Source organism: Lepidochelys kempii, chromosome 1 (genome assembly GCF_965140285.1).
Source record: "Lepidochelys kempii isolate rLepKem1 chromosome 1, rLepKem1.hap1, whole genome shotgun sequence".
Classification (NCBI taxonomy): domain Eukaryota; kingdom Metazoa; phylum Chordata; order Testudines; family Cheloniidae; genus Lepidochelys; species Lepidochelys kempii.
The window spans coordinates 242,705,737-242,728,610 of NC_136380.1; the positions used below are offsets into that span (position 1 = coordinate 242,705,737).

Here is a 22,874-nt window from a genome sequence, read left to right on the forward strand (position 1 = left end):
GACAGAGGCAAAAAAAGCATTGAGTACATTAACTTTTTCCACATCCTCTGTCACTAGGTTGCCTCCCTCATTCAGTAAGGGGCCCACACTTTCCTAGACTTTCTTCTTGTTGCTAACATACCTGAAGAAACCCTTCTTGTTACTCTTAACATCTCTTGCTAGCTGCAACTCCAGGTGTGATTTGGCCTTCCTGATTTCACTCCTGCAACCCCGAGCAAAATTTTTATACTCCTCCCTGGTCATTTGTTCAATCTTCCACTTCTTGTAAGCTTCTTTTTTGTGTTCAAGATCAGCAAGGATTTCACTGTTAAGCCAAGCTGGTCGCCTGCCATATTTACTATTCTTTCTACACATCGGGATGGTTTGGCCCTGTAAGCTCAATAAAGATTCTTTAAAATACAGCCAGCTCTCCTGGACTCCTTTCCCCCTCATGTTATTCTCCCAGGAGATCTTGCCCATCAGTTCCCTGAGGGAGTCAAAGTCTGCTTTTCTGAAGTCCAGGGTCCATATTCTGCTGCTCTCCTTCCCTGTGTCAGGATCCTGAACTCAACCATCGCATGGTCGCTGCCTCCCAGGTTCCCATCCACTTTATTTTCCCCTACTAATTCTTCCCTGTTTGTGAGCAACAGGTCAAGAAGAGCTCTGCCCCTAGTTGGTTCCTCCAGCACTTGCACCAGGAAATTGTCCCCTACCCTTTCCAAAAACTTCCTGGATTGTCTGTGCACCACTGTATTGCTCTCCCAGCAGATATCAGGGTGATTGAAGTCTCCCATGAGAACCAGGGCCTGTGATCTAGTAACTTCCGTGAGTTGCCGGAAGAAAGCCTCGTCCACTTCATCCCCCTGGTCCGGTGGTCTATAGCAGACTCCCACCACGACATCACCCTTGTTGCTCACACTTCTAAACTTAATCCAGAGACACTCAGGTTTTTCTGCAGTTTCATACTTGAGCTCTGAGCAGTCATATTGCTCCCATACATACAGTGCAACTCCCCCACCTTTTCTGCCCTGCCTGTCCTTCCTGAACAGTTTATATCCATCCATGACAATACTCCAGTCATGTGAGTTATCCCACCAAGTCTCTGTTACTCCAATCACATCATAATTCCTTGACTGTGCCAGGACTTCCAGTTCTCCCTGCTTGTTTCCCAGGCTTCTTGCATTTGTGTATAGGCACTTGAGATAACTCACTGATCATCCCCCTTTCTCAGTATGAGGCAGGAGATCTGCCCTCTCGCACGCTCCTGCTTCCTCCCGGTATCCCACTTCCACACTTACCTGAGGGCTTTGGTCTCCTTCCCCCGGTGAACCTAGTTTAAAACCCTCCTCACTAGGTTAGCCAGTCTGCTTGCAAAGATGCTCTTCCCTCTCTTCTTAAGTATGTTTAACTAACTTCAGAAACATATTATAAGGAAAAAAAACCACTGGGCCTGACATAGTGTGCTGTGCCAGCGGGATCAGATGGTTTGCTTAAATCATAAGCTAATAAACCTTTTTGCAAAATAAAGAGGGAATGAATTATGGTTTCACAACAGACCCATTTTCTTTAAGAAAGCAGTGGGTTGCTTTAGGTGCTGTCAAAGACTACATCCAAGACATTTTTCAACTGTGTTGTCTATTGTGCTGAATAGAGAAAACAATTTTCTGAACTCTCACACAGATACTTGGAAAACTGTCCAGTCATCACTTCTTGGGAGAGGCGAATGCAAGAACTTCAGAAAAGGTTAAAAAAAAAAAAAGATTAACCAGTAGTATGCATAATTTTCATCAATCAATAAAAGTTAAAATCACTCATGCTATGAGAAGTCAAGGAAGGCCCTCAATTGAACAGAACTGCTGAAAGTCCTGCTGCATTGGCGGGTATGGCTATGAAACAAGCATGTAGTTGGGATTCTGCCTCCACCATGTGAGATGGAGCTTTTCTTCAGTGACAGCCCTGTCAAACCCGACACCCACATATGTGTTAGAAAACCTGCTGGTGAAGGGATTATGGCCACTGGGTTGTCAATTATGAAGATCTGATAACCACTAAAGGCATGTGGCCATTCTCCAAAAAAAAAAAAAATCATATTTTTGGAGTTTAACATACCCACCCAAAATACACACACATCATATATCATTTTAAAGCTTATTTTACTTAAGTTTAGATGAAGTATGATGTGGAGCTGTCAAGTGCTGCCATACACCTCTCGGTGAGATGAAACAATGGTAGTCAAAATGAGCTAGTGTCATTTTCTGCAGTTTTAGAAATACTGCAGCATGACTATGACCCACCTTGAAGTGGGGTTTATTGGTCAAAGCTACCAAATGACAACATATTAGAAGATTTTTCTGAGTTTTGCATGGGTAAGTATTTTTTTCCAAAAATGATGAAGCTGTTTTCCTATGGTAAAAATGGTGAATACCAATATTTTGCAACATATAACATTTAATGTGTTCATATCGCATACTCTTAATTGTCAAAGTATCACAAATGTGATTGTAATAGTTTTCTATATTTTAAGTTGAAATTTGCTGACTAGATAAATCTTAAACTGAAGGTTGTGTACCAGTAGCAATAGATTGCTTGCCCACAGTTTGTACTGCATACTGGGTAGATATAAATGCACATGAATCCTAATATAATGCTTCTGCATTTGTAAACTTTTGATTGTACAATTTAGCACTTAATCTGCCTGGTAGAAGGTTTTAGACTCAATGACTCAGACTTTAAAGCCAGAGGGGACCATCATGATCATCTAGTCTGACCTCCTGCACGTTGCAGGCCCCAGACCATTGCCCACTCACTCCTGTTATAGACCCATAACCTCTGGCTTAGTTACTGAAGTCCTCAAATCATGATTTAAAGATTTCAAGTTACAGAGAATCCACCATTTACACTAGATTAAACCTGCAAGTGACCCATGCCCCATTCTGCAGAGGAAGGCGAGAAACCCCTAGGATCACTGTCAATGTGACCCAGAGGAAAATTCCTTCCTGTAGCAATATGGTGATCAGTTAGACCCTGAGCATGTGGGCAAGACCCATCATTCAGACACCTGGGAAAGAATTTTCTGTAGTAACTCAGAGCCCTCTCCATCTAGTGTCCCATCACCAGCCAATGGAGATACTTGCTGCTAGCAGTTGCCGACTGGCTACATACCATTGTAGGCAGTCTCATCATAACATCCCCTCCGTAAATTTATCAAGCTCAGTCTTGAAGCTAGTTAGGTTTTTTTGCCCTCACTGCTCCCTTTGGAAGGCTGTTGCAGAACTTCACTCCTTTGATGGTTAGAAACCTTCATCTAATTTCAAGCCTAAATTTGTTGATGGCCTGTTTACATCCATTTGTTCTTGTGTCCACATTGGCGCTTAACTTAAATAACTCCTCTCCCTCCTATTTATCCCTCTGATGTATTTACAGAGAGCAATCATATCCCCCTCTCAGCCTACTTTTGGTTAGGCTAAACAGCCCAAGCTCTTTGAGTCTCCTCTCATAACGGTAGGTTTTCCATTCCTCTGATCATACTAATAACCCTTCCCTGCACCTGTTCCAGTTTGAGTTCATCTTTCTTAAACATGGGAGATCAGAACTCAAAGTATTCCAGATGAGGTCTCACCAATGCCTTGTATAATGGTACTAACACCTCCTTGTCTCTACTGGAAATAATTTGCCTGATGGTGAGGTATTTAATTTGCAATTGCCTTTGCATGCAGTACTAGTTTTGAAATATTCTAGAAACTAGCTTTTTAATTCAGTGACACTTACGCACAGGTCAGTGTTAGTGTGAGCGATGACAATAAACAGCTTCACACTGGGCTTCAACCAAAGTGCTCACCAAATAAAAATGGCAATTTTGATTCTAACATTTAGATCTAATTTATATCTAATTTATCACAAGTCTGTATACTTGTACAAAATGAAAAATGGTGGAAATGACAGTAATGGTAACAATATACTTTGGGAATTTTACTTCTACAGGGAAGATACAGTAGTATATTAAGACAAGGAGAATACAAGCCCCCTAATTCTTACATCCAAGAGAGAAAGACTCTCCACAAACTTTGTCTTGACAAACAATCATGCTTTCTTAAATCAAAAGAATGAAAAACTGTCAAAAGCCACCAGTGCTGTACAGAATTCTGTGATGCTGGCAGCAGAAACCAGGAGAGATTAATTATATTGGCAACTACTGGATGAGATTTACATGACGTGCCACCAATCACAGGGTACTCTATAACAGGGGTTGCTTTCAGACATATATCAAGTTGATTTTGACACCTGTCAAAGTGGTACTGAACCCAGGAAAGAAAACAATCTGAATCTGATCAGAGAGCATCATGTTCACCTGTTTCTATAGCCACCAGAGCAAGCATGTCCTCCAGCAATTAGTCCTGTTGCATTGTTTGCTTGAGAAAAACACACAAGAAAGGCAGGAAACGTCATAAAATAGAAACCTTTGAGAAAGCAACCAAGGGAGGCAGCACTTCAAAGATATGACATGTTGCTCAGAGTACTTGTGGAAGACTTGATTGTCAAGGATGCAGTCTATCACTCAACATGCCTTTCTTCCTCTGTGAGCAAAACAAATCTTAAAGCAAAACCATCTAGTTATGATGCAACAATACAGTCAGCTTATGATATTGCATTTTATCAGGTGATTGAAGAGATGGACAATGATCTTATGTTCAACAAGAAGACTCTTCTCATGTCCAAGGTTCTATGAAGATATAAAGCTCTTTTACCGTCAGATATAGAAACTTCAATATATTCCAGTAGCAAATTACAGGCAAGATTAGAAAAACACTATGGTTCTGCAATTTCATTCCATTCAAGCATGGAGAAGGCAAGTCTATCATTGTTCTATGCAGTGTTTTACATTACCTGATGCTATCCAAGCTGCTAATAATCTAAAGCAGGAATTTAAGTCATTTGAATGTTTTGTTGATGTTATGGATAGCATTGTGGATGCCAAACTAGCTGAGATGGCCACAGTCTATATGACAATTCTGAAATGTAAGGTAGCGTCAGCAGCTTTAGGACAGCAGCATGGTGATCAGATCCTGGATCAGCAGCTGTATGCTGTTGCTCAGAAAATGAATGGGACCTCCCAAATAAACTTGGCACCAATGTGATCCACATGGGTGGTTTTCATACCCTGAGCTGTTTTACTGCATGTATTGGGAAATTTTGGGGAGACGCTGGATTGCTAGCTTTTTTTGTTGATTCCAGTATGTATGCAGCTTGTACTGCAGATCACATGCTTGCTGGTAAACAATTTAACCATGCTCTATATGGCTTCACTCTAGCACTTGATGCTCTGTGTGCTCTGAAACTTTATTCATTTGTTAAATTGTATGAGCAGGAAGGAGTATACTCATGTAGTTCCAGCATTTATCTTACAAATATTGGCTGACACTCAAAAGGTGTTTGAGTCTGAAGACACTGAATCCTTACAAAATGTCATTAAAGGGTTTGATGAGGCTTTAACAGCATATGCTTCCATTATTGGAGAACGGTATGGGGGGATGCCCAGTCTTCCACATTCAAGTTCTGGGATCATTTTCTCCAGGTTATGCAGATACTACTTCTAAATGTCCACGCAGAGCAAGAGGGTCATTAGAAATTTCACCTAGATACTGTGACAAAGCTCTGTCCTTGCCTCCGTGGGTCCCACGTTTCCTGGCAGATTTTACTAGCCTTAGAGACTCACTGTGACCCTCCACGTAACCCTTCTCTCTCTAGAGACAAGGGTCACAGTCTACTGAGCCATTTTCATCATATGCCAGCAAGGGAGGTGAGGAGAAGTTATCCTTCCTTGCACAGTCTCTGTTGTCTCCCAGTCTCAGTGATTAATCAGGGGGCAAAGGTGGCGGGGGGGAGCCCAGGCCCACCCTCTACTCCAGGCTCCAGCCCAGGGACCCTAATAGTAACAGCTATGGTAGCTGACCTTTTAGAAACATGACATGTACAATTCCCTGGGCTACATCCCCCCACAGCAGCCCTCATTTCCTCAAGCTCCACTTCACCCTTACCTCATTGCCTCCTTCCTTGTGCCCAATATGGTGTGTATTACTCAGTCTCTCCGACATTGCAACTTCCTCCCACAACTCCTGACATGCACACCCACCTGACTAACTGGGAGGCTTTTAACTAGTTTCAGCCAGCCCCTGATTGGCTTCAGGTGACCCAACCAACCTAGCCTTCTCCCTGCATTCTGGAAAGTTCTTAATTAGCTCCAGGTGTCTTAACTGACCTGGAGCAGCTGCCATTTCACTTATCCTGGTACCAGGGATTTGTTTAGCCTGGAGGTAATATATCTATCTCCCACTACTTTTCTATAGCCATCTGGCCTTGCCCCGTCACAATACACAAAAGTGCCATGCTTACATACTTCTTTACTGCAAACAGGCCTCGCTATGCCAAGTGGATACCAATCTACATCCTTGATATGTTAAATCTCCCTGAAGAAGTAAAGAGTGCCTTTGAATTTGGGGAATTTGCTATGCATCAGACTCCTGGTTCTTTCAATGGAATTTGGAGTCACATGGGCACAGAGTCAACAAAGATTCAAAGACAGTAGTAGGATTGTAGGACTCACAAGAAAGAAGCCGGCCCTTGTCAAATGGACCCTTACAAGACATGTCCTCAGTGAATATACAAAAGCCATGAGAGAAAGAAGGGGCCTAAGAAGAAGTAATGAAGATGAAGTCCACAAACAAGTCCTTGACTCTGCATTGCAGAGTGATGAAGAACATACTATACCTCTTATCAGTCATGTCACCAATAATATGACAAACCCTGGATCACATTCAGAGGTGCTTATCTACATTCCTACTGACCTGCATGTAACATCAGACAAATAAGATCGCTAATGAAAATAATATTTGGTGGTGAAAAACAAATGGAGAGATTTGTGAGAGGTGCACTTGATTCTGATGGGAGACATAGCTACTTCAGCTCAGTCAAGAAATCTGGCATTAAAACATTTGCTGACGAGGCCAAGACCACCAAATTTAAGTGGGGGCAAGGAAACACTCTATGTAGCTTCTTTGGCCATGAAGTGACTATTCCTGTCAGTCTTTGCCTACTTAAAAAAAAGCTAAAGTAATAAAGAACAGTACAGGGGCAGAAAGACAATGTGTATTTTAGGCAAAAAGCTATAATTATCTCAATGACACAAAGTCTCCAACAAACACCCTTGCTTTTGCCCTCTGTATCAGCTTTACACAAGCACCAAATCTAAAAGGGCTCGGACTCTGTTCTCTAGGAAAGCTTCTCTTCTCCCCATTCCTCCCCCCGCAGTGCAACAGTGGAAGGTAAAGACCTAGTTACTAAAACATCTCTTTTGGGATATGTTTTTATATCATTGATGATTTTCTTTTTGTTTTGTTCTTTGTTTGGGTAAGGAAAATCAAATACAATTGACTAGATGTAGGACAGAAGAGATTATAACTTCCACTTTTTGGCCTATTAGACCTATATTGTCCCATACTGAAGGAATTTAAGATGCTCCTATTCCAGTTGCCTATGACAGAGATCAGTTCCCACTTACAATGAAATAAGTGTACATCAGTATAAATCAAATGACAAGTGACTAGTCTAGGAATAAATTGATGGGGACATTTTATAATTGGTTTAAACATTTGCTTTAGGGAAAGAGTGAAAGCAATTCAACTAAGCTTCTAAAAAATTACTAGAAACCAAGTATTGATTGGCAAGAATATAGCATATGGTCATTTAACCTCACTAAAGGGCTTCTCCTAACCCAAAGAAAAGGACAGGAAAGGGGTATGTAATATCATAGGTCTTACTCATTTTCAGCTGCTATACCTGGATGTATTCTTCATTCATTTATATTTCAAAAGAAAATCAGAACTACATTTCTGGCATATAATCAACCAGTTAAATGAAAATGAATGAAATATATGAGTGCATGTACATATATATACACACACTTGCACTCTAAAACCAAATTTGGTTTGGGGGCATTTTATGAGAAGGAGTTTCACTGAAAACATCCAGGAGAGGTTCAGCCAAAGAGAATGTAAACTGCTTATAAAAATCAGTGGGAAGCCATCTGGCTCCAGCAGTTCCACCTCCAGCCATAGCTTGGATTACTGCCTTGAACGCCAATAATTTGGTTTATCAAACTTCTCAGTAAGAGATAACTGAAGAAGGGCCAAGGACTCATTAAAAGCAAACTGTCCATCTGTTACATATCGGAGTCAAAATACTGACATATTCCTACAGGCAAAGTCTCTAATTTTATAGAGCACTGCTGTAGGTAGGTGGTCCACCTGCATTTCCATTATCAACATCTATACACAGTGACCTATATCTCTGGTAGAGGAACTCACTTAATTTACAAGAGCTCATGCTATTAAAGAATTTTTCCCAACATCCAACACATCTGAAAAGAAAAGTATTTTGTATTTTGACTGTCTTTCAGTTACAGGAGTACAGAGTAAAAAAGGGTGTTTGAATTTCTTTTGTACGCCTGGAACATCTATGATTAAAATAAATTTTAGACGATAATGCATAATAACCACATTTTAATTTTGTTTAATTTCTCTACCCTTACAATATGGAAAGGCAACCAGGGTAATAAGCATTAGGAAATGATTACAAAGGGCCAGTCTGGTGGTCTAATGGCAGCTACTATTTTGGGAGAAGGGGCAAAATGGAATTTGGGTCTGAAATTCCTCTTGCATTGCTCTTTAGTGACGCCTTCTGAGTAATACTGAGCGCTGGGTTCTTGAGGGAGCTGAATCTAAATGGCTGGGCATTCACAAAAGGAAATCTCTGAAAGTGGTGGACAGCATTACGGGAGGAAAATGAGTGAAGAGATCCCGGGCGAGTCTTTTTTTTTCGTTCACTAATAAGTTATCAGAATTTTTCCTGGTCAATTGATGCTATGAATTATGCCATGGACACATATGATACAGAATTTTAGGTGCCTTGATAACATCTCAACATTCCTTACTGATGTAACATGAGCCCTGAAAGAGTCCTGAATCTCATTAGAATAATTTAAACAGAGGGCAGAGGAGGAAAGAATTAACACAAGAAAATATATTTAAACAGCACACTATTGATGTAAACTCTTAACTGCCAGAAAATCCACAATTTAGCCTCCTATGTCCTTATCAAACCCTCTTCAGTAAACACAGGGCAGAGATACATGTAGTGGCCAGGTTTAATAGGGTTAAAGATAGAAGCAACGTGTGCAAATCTGTGTGCATGAATTTAAGCACCCCAATTAAAGTATCCTGATTTGCAGAGGTGCTGAGCATAAACATCTTTAAAAGAAGTCATTGTTAGATTTAAAATCAGGCCACTAATTTAGAAGTCTAACTTTAGGTCACTATATTTTAGAAGAAAATGGCCGCAGTTTCGGCTATCTGTTTGAATGCTTCAGATTTTCAAAATCAGGTCCTAATACTATTTAAGATTATTTGGGCTGGTAGGAGGAGAGAGATTCCATTAACAGTTGGTTCCCGTGAGAGAACAAAACTGGGTTCCTGTCACTTACAACCACTGGATAAATTCTAAAGCCCGCTGCTCTTAATATTCAAAGGCAACGAATGTAAACAAAGTGATTTTTACCATAGTGGGGCACTATCAATTCAATGACTTTCAAAAAATTAAAACTGGCACAACTTTCTTTAAAGTGGCAGCAGTGCAGGCCTCTGATGTGCGTCATTGATTGCTTAATAGTTCTGACTTGGTTTATTTTTTCCTAGATAACCACACCATAAAGTCATAAATATTTGGATAATACAGCACCGTATTAGGGGACGGCAGCCCGATTTAAGATTTTAAAAATAGCCATCGTTAAAAAGAAGCTATCATCTCATTAGCTTTGAAATAGCAACCTACGGTGTGATTATCAAGGCCCAATCTGAAATGCAAACATTCTAATACTATACTTAGTAAGCCAACAAAAATGAAAAGCTTCAGAAGTAGATCAGAGTACTGGATGAACCAAGGGATTAGCAACTGATAGAAGCAAAAGATTTAGTGTTTCACCTTTAGGTTACTGGTTTGAATCCACTCCTGTTGATAATGAATGAAAACTATTTTATCTGATATCTGCTTGGTGGCTTATGTGAAATGAATTGGTAATTTCCTATTCCTAATAAAGAGATTTCCACTTGGGTTGTGCAAACTATGCAAAGTCCAGGATATGTGGGGCAAATCAACTGAATCCTGCAGAATCTGTTTACAGGGGGTAGCAATTGGTCAACCCCTATAAGTTCATTTGGACACTTGGCTCTATAGTAACTCACATCTTTAAGAAAATCCTGACACCAACTCCCTTGTGACATTTTACGTAATTTAGATGTTCACAAGAGTGGCTCATTAGTCCTCTTGGTTTGTCTTGAGCATCTACCGTCTCCACCTCAATGGTTTCCAGGGTGCAATGTGGCCATCCACCACTGTGGTTTCTTAGGGAGACTAGTTGGTATGGACGGCTGTTTTCTAGCTATTGTATTACAGATTGAAGACCTCTGTGCATGGGTGTTGACTTAGAGCTGCCACCTCCTTCTCTCCTTGCTATAAGAAATAGATACTCATCTTGCAAATTTGTGACAACTAGTTGTGATATAACTCTGAGAAGATATGTTCTCATGCAGCAAGGCCCAGAATAAATGAAAGACAAAATAATTTACCACCTAGGTATGTGCAAATGTGAGACCTATGAAATTGCACCCAGGTACTGCAAGTTTTGGGATGGGTGGCAACCTTAACATTGCTCCCTCATAGCCCAGGGCCTCTTATTTGATGCTTCAGCTAAATTATAATACTAATGTTTGTAATATTGCACCAATTTCCATGCCAATTTGCTGAGGCCACAAACAGGATTCCAAAGAGAAGGGGAAGCTTGTCTGTGACAAACAAAGCCCAGATTAAAATATTTGCAACAATACTAAAAAGGCACAGAAAGTGACAAGCTAAGGAAACTGCATTTTGTATTTACATGTACACACCTGTTTGAGAGTGCCTCTAACTAGGGTGAATAATTTTAAAAAATATATTTTTAAATGAAAAATCTGTTTTTATTTACATGTTGCTAGTTTACTTTCTTCCAATTTCATAATGTTAAATTGACAAAGTGGATGTTTTGTCCTTGTGTCTTTATTAGTTTCCTAATTATTAGAAAAAATTCAAATGTTGCATAGATTTTTCATAATTAAAATGCTCATCTGCAGTCCAGGGTCACAGTAACTTCCTTGCCATGAGAACACCACAAACTCAAAAAGAAGACTGACAAGAAAACAGCCCATGCACTATTTGCCAACACCATCTCTTTCCAATCGATATATTGAACTTCCACAAATCAATAAAGCTAAAATTCTTTGACAAGATTAATCTCCAGCACCAGGATTTACAGTAGCTGGCAATCACCTCAAAGTGATTCATGGCAAGACTGAATGTTTTCAGAAAATGTCTGCTGAGTGACTTCATGGGTACAAGTGTAGATGATTGGTGTGATGTTCATAACAAACTTATTGTGTGTACAACAGTAACTGCTGAAGGAGGAGCTATTTAGCAGTATAAAGACACAATTCCTCTGGTCTTCCACATTAAACAGAATAGCTGACTACAATCCACTAGTGATACAATCAAAAGTTGTGACATATGTTCCATATGACTAGTTTTGTGGAGGATAAAACAACCAAGGTGACTAAGAAGAGGAGAGTTTTACCAGAAAAAGAAAAGTACTATACATTCTAAAAATATTGACAAAAGATATGGAAGAAAATAACAGATCATATTATCTGTGGCCCCAAACCTGCAAATGTGCAACCTGCTCACTAGCAGATCCTTGTGCTCACATTGCACAGAGACCTACTGACTTCAGTGGGCCTCCAAATAGATACAGGGGTCTCCCCGAGTGGATACAGTTGTAGGATCGCAGACCAAGTGATTAAATTCTTTCCCCCAGACTACTCTGCAGCTACCAAATACAAAAACAGCCAAGTGACTATTCTTGTGCCATGCCTCATAAGAAGTAAGGCAGAGTACTCTTGAAGATTGCCTAAAAGTCTATTTTTGTTTCTAAGTGGCCCAAGTTAATGAAAATCTGAAAAGTATAGAGCAAATATTAAATATAGTGTTTGCCAGAACATAATATTAATCTAAAGAATTGCTCCTAATATTGAAATTGGTTGTAATAGCACTTGATTCTATTGAACTGTAATTAGATGGCAAAATGGGAGCATTCTGAAAGTGTTGCATTATCAAGCTTTAGCATTATGTAACAGACGATCCATCATTTACCACAGAGGAATCAATACTTGATTTTAAATAAAAGGTTTATACTAGAAGTGGGTTTCTGCCAGCAGTAATTCAATGGCAAGCCAACTCTCCTGCATTGCACAAGTCATATTCCCTCCAATTAAATATGGAAAAACTATAAGTTAGTCAGTAGTGGAATGTTCAAGTAAGTTTTCTGAGAGAAAACAAGATGTCTCAACTGTTAACTTTTACAGTTTATGCTGGTGTTGAATGAGTATGTTCATGTATTGGTGTCCTGCATTCAAAGATTAGAAAGAGCAGCTGGAACAGACTAGGTTTCAAAAGTGTTTTTTCTTCTCAAGTATTTTAATTCTGAAAGCCTTTGAAAACCCTCAGCAAATTTGAATAATAAGTAATTTTCTTCCTCTGAGGAAGGAGAGCCTCATTTTTCTCAGACCTCTTTCTGGGTGATATGGACACTGGAGTCAACTAATGCGTCAATAGATGAGGTTAAGGCCAGTTCTACACTAGACCTATATTGATATAACTACATTGCTCAGGGGTGTGAAAAATCCACATCCCTGAGCGACGTAGTTATACTGACCCAACCCCTTGTGTAGACAGTGCCATGTCAACACGAAAGGTTCTCCTGTGGACATAACTACTGACTCTCAGGGAGGTGGATTAATTAAGCTGATGGGAGAGCTTCTCCTGTCGGTGTTGTAGTGTCTTCACTAAAGTGTTACAGCTGCACAGCTGTACTGCTGTATGTGAAGACTCTAACTAGCTCAGCTGTTGACAATTAAGGAGGTTAACTCCTCAATCAAATCAACAGGTGCTGATAACTGAGGTGGCCCATTGGCAGGCATGTTTAGAAAGGACCTCATTAAAAGGAAAAAATATAAAGGGATATTTCCCATTCTTTTCAGGGTTCCTTTTATCTCAATGATTTGCACTGTTTTAGCTAGGAGTCGGTGGGTTCCTGTGAGGTGGGCTCCATCTCCTGAACTTCTCGGTTCCAGACACTGATGGCTGCTAGCTGTTCAAGCAAAGCTAGTGATACCAGAGCTCCCCCAGAGTGTTGCGGATTTTTCAGGAAGCTTAAATTGACTTCACTGCTTTAGCTCACTTTAAAAAAAAATCCTAAACCTACAAAAAGCATTTATTTCAGTTTGATGTTACTTGTGACTTAACAAGGTTTGTCAACTCGGGGCTCATCTACACAGTGAAGTAATGCTCTCTATGGAGCTGTGATTCTTAAGGTGCGTTAACATGTTGCACATTAACTGCTCTGTGAAGACCCTGCTGGTATGCAAAAAAGATCTCTTAGTATGCTTTAACATAGTACTGTTTTAAACAGCACTACTTTAAAGCACACCAGAAGGGTCTACGTGGACCAACATGCCAGTGCATCTCAGAAATCACACCTCAGGTAGAGCACATTATGCACCGTGTAGACTACTTCTCATTCTTTTCTTTGTATTGTACTAGCTAGGAGACAACTGGCTGCAATTCTGATAGGGTGAAACTCCATGTCTGGAACTCACTTGGATCCTGATTTCTTTTGAAAGTAAAATTCTTTGGGTAATCCTTAAATGTGGCCATCAAGAGAGTCTTGGAATGCTCCCCTATTTGGAGAAAAAGAGGAATACTTCTATCCATGGGGCAAAAGCTACCGGTGAGACAATCCTTTGTAGTTTCCTCCTCTCTAGAGCAGGAAGAAAATGTTCTTGTCCTTTGACTCCTCTTAGGCTATGTTTAAAAGCTAGCAATGTGATTCCCCTGCTTGTGTAGTGTGACAGGGTCAGGCCAGATGGCTACAGGAGAGTGATAGAAGGCAAATATATTAGCTCCAGATTAAACAGGTCCCTTTTCTCTCAGTAAGGTAACAGGGGAGGTTCCAGAACAATCAGGAACTTGCTGGAACCAGTTAAGGCAGACAGGCTAATCAGGACACCTGGAGCCAATTAAGAAGTCGCTAGAATCAATTAAGACAGGCAGGCTAATCAGGGCACCTGGTTTAAAAAGGACCTCACTTCAGTCAGTGAGGGGCACGCAAGGAGCTGAGAGTGAGGACGAGTGATGCTGGAGGACTGAGGAGTACAAATGCTATCTGGCATCAGGAATAAGGTCCTGTGGTGAGGATAAATAAGGTGTTGGGAGGAGGCCATGGGGAAGTAGCCCAGGGAGTTCTAGCAGTCACACAGCTGTTACAAGAAACAATGTAGACAGCTGTGATCCACAGGGCCCTGGGTTGGAACCTGGAGTAGAAGGCGGGCTCGGGTTCCCTCCAATCCTCCCAACTCCCTATTGGATACAGGAGGAGCTGACCTGGACTGTGGGTTCCACCAGAGGGGAAGGTCAATGGCCTGTCCCCCGACCCACTAGGTGGATCAGCAGAGACTGCGGGGATTGTTCTCCTTTCTTTTCCCCATGCTGGCCAACGATGAGGATACCTGAGTGAATGGCAGATTTGAGCCACTAGCAAAAGTGGCCAAACTGAAGGCTCCCGTGAATCTCTGAGTTGAGCAAATCCACCAATAAGCACAGGACCCACCAAGGCAGAGGAGGAACTTTGTCACAGTAGACATACTCATGCTAATTCAGTGCGAGTATAAATAGCAGTACAGAGGCGGTAGCAGACATAGCAGCCATGGAGGCACAGCTGAGCCACACTGAGTATAAACTTGCCTAAAACTGGTGAATATGAACTTACTGTGGCCCTGCTGCTGATACCAGTACTACTGCAACTACACTGCCATTTATATCTGCACTGGGCTAGCGTGAATATGCATACATGAGCAGGGGAATCACACCCTTAGCTCATAGTGTAGACATAGCCTTAGATGACAGTGCTCCAGTGGGTTTGGTGCAGATTATGTATACAAACTCAAGACTAAATTCAATTATTTATGTTAAGGTTCATGATGGTATCTTTGCAGACATTGTGTGTGTGTTCTCTCCAGGCTTCATCCCTCACCCAATGTAAAGCTCATACAGTTTTCTCTATATAGAGTGGGAAACATCAGATTGCAGTCCTGAAACATAGAAAGCCTCTCCAAGTACTCTTCCAGTTCCAGGCAATGTCTGAGGGTTGGAGTCCTTTCAACCACTGCATCCAGGAACTCACCAGTGGAACCACAGATTTCGGTAAGTTACCTATGCCTCGGCAAAAGAAAGTAAAACTCTTCTACCCTCGAGGCCACCACTTAAAGTATTTTTGGGGGGGTGGGGGGGTGAATCATTTTTGTTATTCTGGTTAAAAAAGGTCTTCTTGCACATGCTTCCAGTAGCTCCTAAGAAACAAAAAGCTTTTCTGACCTCCATCAATAAGTGCTAAAGTCTGACCAGCCTAATTGGAAAGTATTTTTGAAATCTTCTCTCAACTCTAAGCTCTTATTTGCATTGGAATAAAAGGTCCTGTATATCGTGCATAAAAGATGTGTGACTGCATAGGAAATTGCAAATGTAGCAATGGAAAACTGAAAATCTGTAAGCGAAGTAATTCATTTTACATGAGCAACTTTGATGCGTGTTCTTGAAAATTTTGCTACTGCATGTGTCTTTTGGGCACCCAATTTACCATCGACTCACTAATTATTCTGAAAAATGCCCCCAACTGTATTATCACAGTGATTCTAACACTCCACTTTTTGGGGTGCTTTTCGTTTAGAGAGATGCTACAATATCATGTTGAGTCAGTTATCTCCACACTTCAATATTTGAAGATGCACAGCATATGCTGCCTTTAATTATGGCCCTATACACACTATTGTTGAAGCCATGCTAGCAATAACCACATTTAAGCAAACTTCTTATTTGTGGGGTTCCAGCATTGTTTTCCTGATCAATGACAGGTGGGGAAGTCCCTCAAAAACCTTCTTGTTCTTATATTAACTGTAAATTAGATGGCTCCCCTTGGCCTGACAATAGTATGTTATACCTTTTCTCCCTCTCCAAAGAGGTAGCTGGATTCTCCCTCCAGTTATATTTTTGATACCCCCTTTTAAAGTCATTCAGCCACCAAAGCTTCAGTAAAAATTTCCCTGCCAACCAGTTTTATATTTATAACAATAAGGTTATGAACTACAGAGGCCAAATATATCAGTTCTTATAACATGAAGGTGGGAAGAGATCTACCAGGGCATTTTTTGCCTATGCAAATTCAATGATTTAAAAAAAAATAAATCTGATTTTTTTATTTAAATAGGTTTTTTCCTCAAAAAGCATTTTATCAAAAAAATCCGATCTAAAGATGGTTTTAATTAAGATACATTATAACTCAAAGATATCTCATCATGGAATAGGGATTATAAATTTTAATTCTACAGTATGAGACAATATATTCATGTAATGTTTAAGAAAAGTTTTGTAAATGAGTTCCAATAGTTCATGGATTAGGGACCCAATCTTATGGGGTTCCAGGGGCTTCTGTATAGATTATTTATGTTAATCTTTCTATCTACCCAATGGGACTCAGTGCTCAGCCTAAAAGATACCATCAGAGATGCTTAGTTTTGCAGTTCTCAAACTGTGGATTTGTGTCTCCAGAGATAACATGCTTGTTAACAGCAAAAATGTTTTTAAATAAATAATATAGAGAGATGAGAAATAACAGACCTCTCAACCCTATTGTCCCTCTGCAAATTTGTGTACGCTGAGTCAATCCCTTACCTCTCTCTAAAAGTGCAAAGTTTCAAAATGTTCAATGAATAGAAGATTGTTGGGGACGGAACAGATCTGGACAAGGAGAAGAAGTCTGGAGAGAAATGTGAGAAGGGAGGGACAGGCAGTAGAAACAAAAGTGAAAAACTGTTTGAGCAGCATATTCCAGAAGTCTTGAGGTCTTTCTGAGTGTAGCCTTCATTGATTTGAGATCTACCATACCATTCTCTCACTAGAAGGGAAAACCTATAATGGAAGCAGGCTGTAAAAAAAGACCTAGTTTGGGAGTATTTTAATGAAATTCCTCTACCTGTGGGTAAGACAGGCATGTGCGCAAAATGCAAACAGCACAACAAAGAAATGCAAGCCCTGGTTGCCCGAATGAAACAACATCATGAGAAGTGCTCCTTCTCAGGAGGAAGCTGCGTTGAAGATGATGAAAGAAACACGTCTGAACATGCAGGATCTTCACGTTAGTAAACTTTTTTATTTCATACTTCTTTCTTAAGGACTGCCTGTCTTCCTTCTGGACTATTCTTGAATTCTCATGTTTGAGCAAAAAATATAGTTGTTACTCTATGGTACTATCGTTTCAGATGCAGTGTGATAAAAAAATCAATAGCTGAAATAGGCAGATCTTCATTTTACAATTTCACCTTTAAAGCAGTACTTAGTGTCAGTGAATGCAATGAGTAATACTAAATGAGCAGTATAGTCATAATAATTAAATAACTGCCTTGACTTATTTTGTTTAGGAGAACCCATCCTCAACATACAGGATTCTGAAGACTATCCACCTTCAAGATCACTATCATTTTCTATAGTTTCAGAGTTATCTGCCAATGAGAGTGTTTCACTCACATCATGTAGGTCACACAGCCACAGTATATCACCTGTAGCAAAAAGAAAAAAAAATCTCCATCATCCAGAAACAACCAAAGATAAGTTTGTGATAAGAACCAGCAGATTATAAAAAGAGGTAATTGATGAAAAAGTTACCCGGTTTGTTTATGCTACAAACTTTCCATATGATTGAGAACCCACACTTCATTAACATGGTTCATTCATTAAGACCAGGATACAGTCCACCCAACAGAGCAGATGTGGCAGGCAAATTGCTGGATAAAGTGTATAAAAGAGAAATTGAGCAGTGCGCAAGAGGTCTAGAAGGTGAAATTGTTAACCTGAGTCTTGATGGGTGGAGCAATGTCCACAATGATCCTGTTGTATGTGCTTGTGTAACAACAGAAGAAAGAAATGTTTTCCTTACAGAAACTATTGATACATCAGGAAATGTACACACAGCAGAAAACTTACAAGTAGTAGCAGTAAAAGCTATAATAAACTGTGAAAAAAAATTCAAATGTCTAGTACGCAGCTTGGTCACAGAGAATGCTGCAAACGTATCCAAGATGAGAAGGAATTTAGAGGAGAGTGAAGAGAGTCCCAAGCTAATAACATAAGGTTGCAGTGCTCATTTGATGCACCTTGTAGACAAAGACTTCAGTGTTCCAGAAATAACAGCTAATGTTGTTGAAATTGCAAAATACTTCCATAACAACCACTTTGCAGCAGCTGCTCTGAAAAAAGTGGGAGGAACCAAGCTAACTTTCCCACAAGACGTGCAATGGAACTCAGTAGTGGACTGGTTTGAGCACTAGATCAAGCACTGGCCTAATCTTATGACAGTTTGTGAACAAAATCATGAAAAAACAGATGGCACTGTCACAGCCAAAGTTCTTAACACTGGGCTTAAGAGAAATGTTGAACACATGCTGAGTACCCTGAAGCCTATTTCTGTAGCCTTGAACAAACTGCAGGGAAATAGCTGTTTTATTGCTGATGCTGTAGAAATTTGGAAGGAACTGAGTGAGATCTTAAAAAGAGAAATATGCAATGACAGAGTTAAATTACAAGCATTAAAAAAATGAATGGGACAAGCACTATCTCCAACTCACTTTCTTGCAAATATTCTCAATACTCGGTACCAGGGTCAAACCTTAATTGCTGAAGAAGAGAAGCTGGCTAGGACATGGACATCCAGCAATCATCCCTCCATAATGCCAACTATAAACTTCAGAGCTAAGGGTGAACCATTCAAGAAATAGACGTTTGCTGATGTTTTAAAGAAAGTCACACCAGTGAACTGGTGGAAGTCAATTAAGCATTTGGATTCAGAGACTGTTGAAGTGATAATCTCACTTTTAACAGCAGTAGCTTCTTCTGCCAATGTAGAAAGAATATTTTATTCCTTTGGACTAATTCATTCCAAATTGAGAAATCATTTGGGACCTGAAAAAGCACGAAAGCTTGTTTTTCTTTTCCAGATTATGAACAAACAGGAAAATGAGGATGAAAATAACTGAGTTAGCTGCAGAAGCCAATATTTTAGATTTCTCATGTTGACCTGGCTGACATAGTCTATTTAATTTTTGTTTTTTATATTTCATTTAACTATTTTAGTTAAAAACAATTTTAACAAAAAAAAACCCTGGTTTTAAAAAACGTGAATGTTTAACTAAATTCAAAAATTCGTATGCTTGTTTTGTTAAAATATTATATGTTTGCTGTTGAAGAAAAAAATCCAGAATACATAATGTTGTTATTTTAGTTAAATAAAACAATTTAAATGTCTGTCTGGTGATGTTCTCCTCATACAGCATGGCAAGAAAATCCTCCAAATATTAATGATTAACCTGTTGAATTGGAGATATTTATTAAGTCAGTGGGAGGTAAACTATCTGCTTCAATTACCTTTGGTAAATGAAATAACCAATCATTCATTTTCTGATATAGCTGTAAAACTAATTTGAAAAGTTTTCAAAATAAATCACTTTAAAAATGTATAGTGTGTACCTTCTAAAAACGAAACCTACATCTATCTCTGAGTTGTGAAGAATATGTATTACGAATGCACTTTTATGAAGAAATCCATGATAAAATCAAATCTTCCTGACTAATGATTTAAATCAAATCCACCCTGGCTCTATCCTGCAGGACTTTATGAATAGAGCCCTGCAAATCCATGGGTATCCACTTTATATCCGTGGACGATTTTTGCTGATAGCCACTTGGATGCAGATTCAAATTTTGTAACTGCGCAAGGCTCTGATGGTGAGATCCAGGCAGGAAGCTGTGAGGAACTGCAGCATGGACTCTCCAACTGTTCCAAACTAATACCTAATAATTGGACCATCTTTCCTCTCTGATTGGAGGGAAGGTATGTAATCTCTTTTCACCAAGGTTGTGAGGTTAGCAAGACTCCTGATTCTGGCATATGGAAAAAGATCAGATCTGTCTTGAAATCTTCCTGCATTACTCTGATCCATTATCAGGACCTCAAACTTCTGAATTATCCTATTACTTAGAATGGTGAAACCATCATTCAGTCTCTTTCTGTTTCCCACTCAGTCAGTCTGCTGTCAGATTGAGTTTTCTTATCTAAGCAGGAGTGGCAGTGATGGAATCAAAAGTCTGATTTACACCCAACTGTTCTGGTGTGTGTAAGGTTTGTATGGTTTGGGACCACTGTCTAGGCACCAAGTCTGAGAATTCTGTATTCCTGAGCAGGTTAATGGAGTGCATAATTCTTGCAAAGTAAGTATAACTTTTACTTACAGGGCATTTAGAAATATCTACAGTGAGCACTACTGTACAGCAGAGAGGCACAGCACACAAGATGGCAGAGAGTATGGCTAGACAGGACTGGGGGTTAACACAATAGTATTAAAGAGAAGGGGGAGGGATGTATGTAAATGAGGTTTCCTCATACCTTGAACCATTTAAAGCCAAAATGGTTGGCCTTATGCACTGTTTCATTTAATAGCTTCAGGCAGGCAGTGAGTTGCAGAATGGTAGAAAATAAGATGAGCAGAATAGAGGGAAGAAAAAGCATGCAATTAAAAGCAAATTAAAATCAGTATGGTCAACATTAACATTTTAAAAAACCAAAAACATACATCACACTTTTTCCAATCTAATGCTGACACTAATGTATTATCATAGTTGCAACACATAAAAGAACTGTCATTAATTTTCAAAACAAAAACAGAATCCAGACTTGTAAAACTCAACTTTCAGAGAGAGATTTTTTCATAATTTATATAAACCTCCACAGAATTGGAAACAGTGAGGACATTTTTAAAGTGAAGGAGGGAATGTGAGAAGGTTAAACAGCTGAAAGGAAATGCCCTTCCCACCTTAGAACAATGGCTACTTGCCATCCCTCCCCATTACCCAACTGCATTTAATAAATACTGAAGCAAAACACTGTCAGGTAAAATAGGACAGGGCCGTTGACTTGGTGCTATGCAAAGTCACTGAGTGACAAGGCTGGTTTTCTCTTAACACTGTCTGCGAGTAAGATAGCATTAGTTAAGGTCCCCACAGTTCGCAACCTTGCTGGAAATAAAACACTGCTGTGATATATGATTCTGCTGGGGATGTTGGTCTTCTCTCCCATTCCTGCCACTTCCCACTCCTCTCTCTTCCCCTTTTTCTTGTTTTAAACAGCAGTGCATTCAACTCTTCTCTTCTCTTTCAAGTTGCTGTCATCTACTGTCCATCCAACTCCTCCCAATCAACCCTCCTCTGCTTCCAGCTCCAGCCTCTCTCTCTTCCTCTTCTCTCAGTCTCCCACATGTCCTCAGTCACTAATTTCCTTGTTAGTGGAAATGACCCATCCAACCCCTTGGCTGCACATTTCTTCACCTTCATGTCTTCATTTGACCTGCTGCCCTAGTTCAACTCTCCCATTCATCAAAATAGGTGTTCATTTGAGTTTTTCACCAAGCACTGCACTCTCTGTTGCTGAGTTCCCCCTCTCCAGCCATCACCTGGTCTCTTTTAGCATTGCCCGCCAGCAACCCCCATCATGCCTTCAAGTTCATCAGCCTTGATGGCTTCTCATTTGCTCAGCTCCCTCTTCACTTGATATAGTTGTTGATTCTCTCCATGCTTCTCTTTCCTTCACCCTTCTGCCCCTCTCTCCTATTTGTAAGTTTTGCTTCCTCCGCTCCTGCTCTTGTGCTGCAGAGCATCTCTGGTGGAATTCCTTTGACCAGACTGACGTCCTCTACTAAAAATCCATTTTCCCCTCTTTCAGTACTGACATCTTCCTAACTAAACAACTCTACTTCCCCAACTTAAATGAATCCACACTTGCAATCCCAACTGCCTTTTTGCCACCTTTGACTTAGTTCTCAAACCCTTAACTTCTCTCTTGGATTACTTTGAAGAGGAAAATTATAAAACTACGTGACCTTCTCCCCTCGGCTTGCCTTTCCCTCCTTTCCTACTTTTCTCTCCTTCTTCCCTTTCATAGTTGCAGAAGTTTCTCATCTGCTCTCCTCCTGTAACCCCTCCCCAATGACCCCATTCCACCTCCAGATCTCCCTAATGCCCACTGTCATCCCCTTGCCCTTAACCTCTCTTTCTCCTCTTATTCTTTCTCCTCACAATGAAATCACACTTCAGTCTCTCCAATCTTAAAAAATGCACCACTGACCCCACTTGTCTCTCCAACTGCTGCCCCATCTCTCTTTCATCTGTAAGGTCACTGAATGTTCTGTTTACAATTGCTATCTGGCATTTCTCTCTTCAATTCCATTCTAGACCCTCTCTGATCCTGCTTCCACCCTGACACTCCACTGAAACTGCTCTTGCCAAGGTCTCTAGTGACCTCTTCCTAGCCAAACTCAGAACCAGTATTCCATCCACATCCTCTTTGAATTGTCAGCTGCACTGACACTGACTATGCTCTTCTTGAAATCTCATCTTCCCTTGGATTCTGTGAGTTTGTTCTCTCCTAGGTCTCCTCCTAACTCTCTAATCTCTCCTTCAGCACGTCCTTCAGACAATCCTACTCATTCCCCCCCAAGTTTTCTGTGGGGGTTCCACAAAGATCTCCTTTTGTCCCTCTACAACTCACTTTTGGGTAGTCTCATTCACAAACACAAATACAACTACAGTCTCTACGCTGACAA

The 22,874-nt window shown here is 40.2% G+C and overlaps 1 protein-coding gene across 18 annotated transcripts in view; it reads right to left on the bottom strand.

The window, feature by feature from the left end:
- Nucleotides 1-22,874, bottom strand: part of ERC1 (ELKS/RAB6-interacting/CAST family member 1) — a 552,070-nt gene that overhangs the window by 203,638 nt on the left and 325,558 nt on the right. For 10 of the 18 annotated variants that reach the window (XM_073320483.2, XM_073320517.2, XM_073320492.2 and 7 more), the window contains one exon: nt 20,663-20,716. The exons of 7 other annotated variants lie outside the window; for them this stretch is intronic. In XM_073320483.2, the coding sequence (XP_073176584.1) occupies nt 20,663-20,716 (54 nt within the window). Of the gene's footprint in view, nt 1-20,661; nt 20,717-22,874 lie in introns of those variants that run through there. One more of the 18 variants, XR_012155892.1, reaches the window with a different exon arrangement.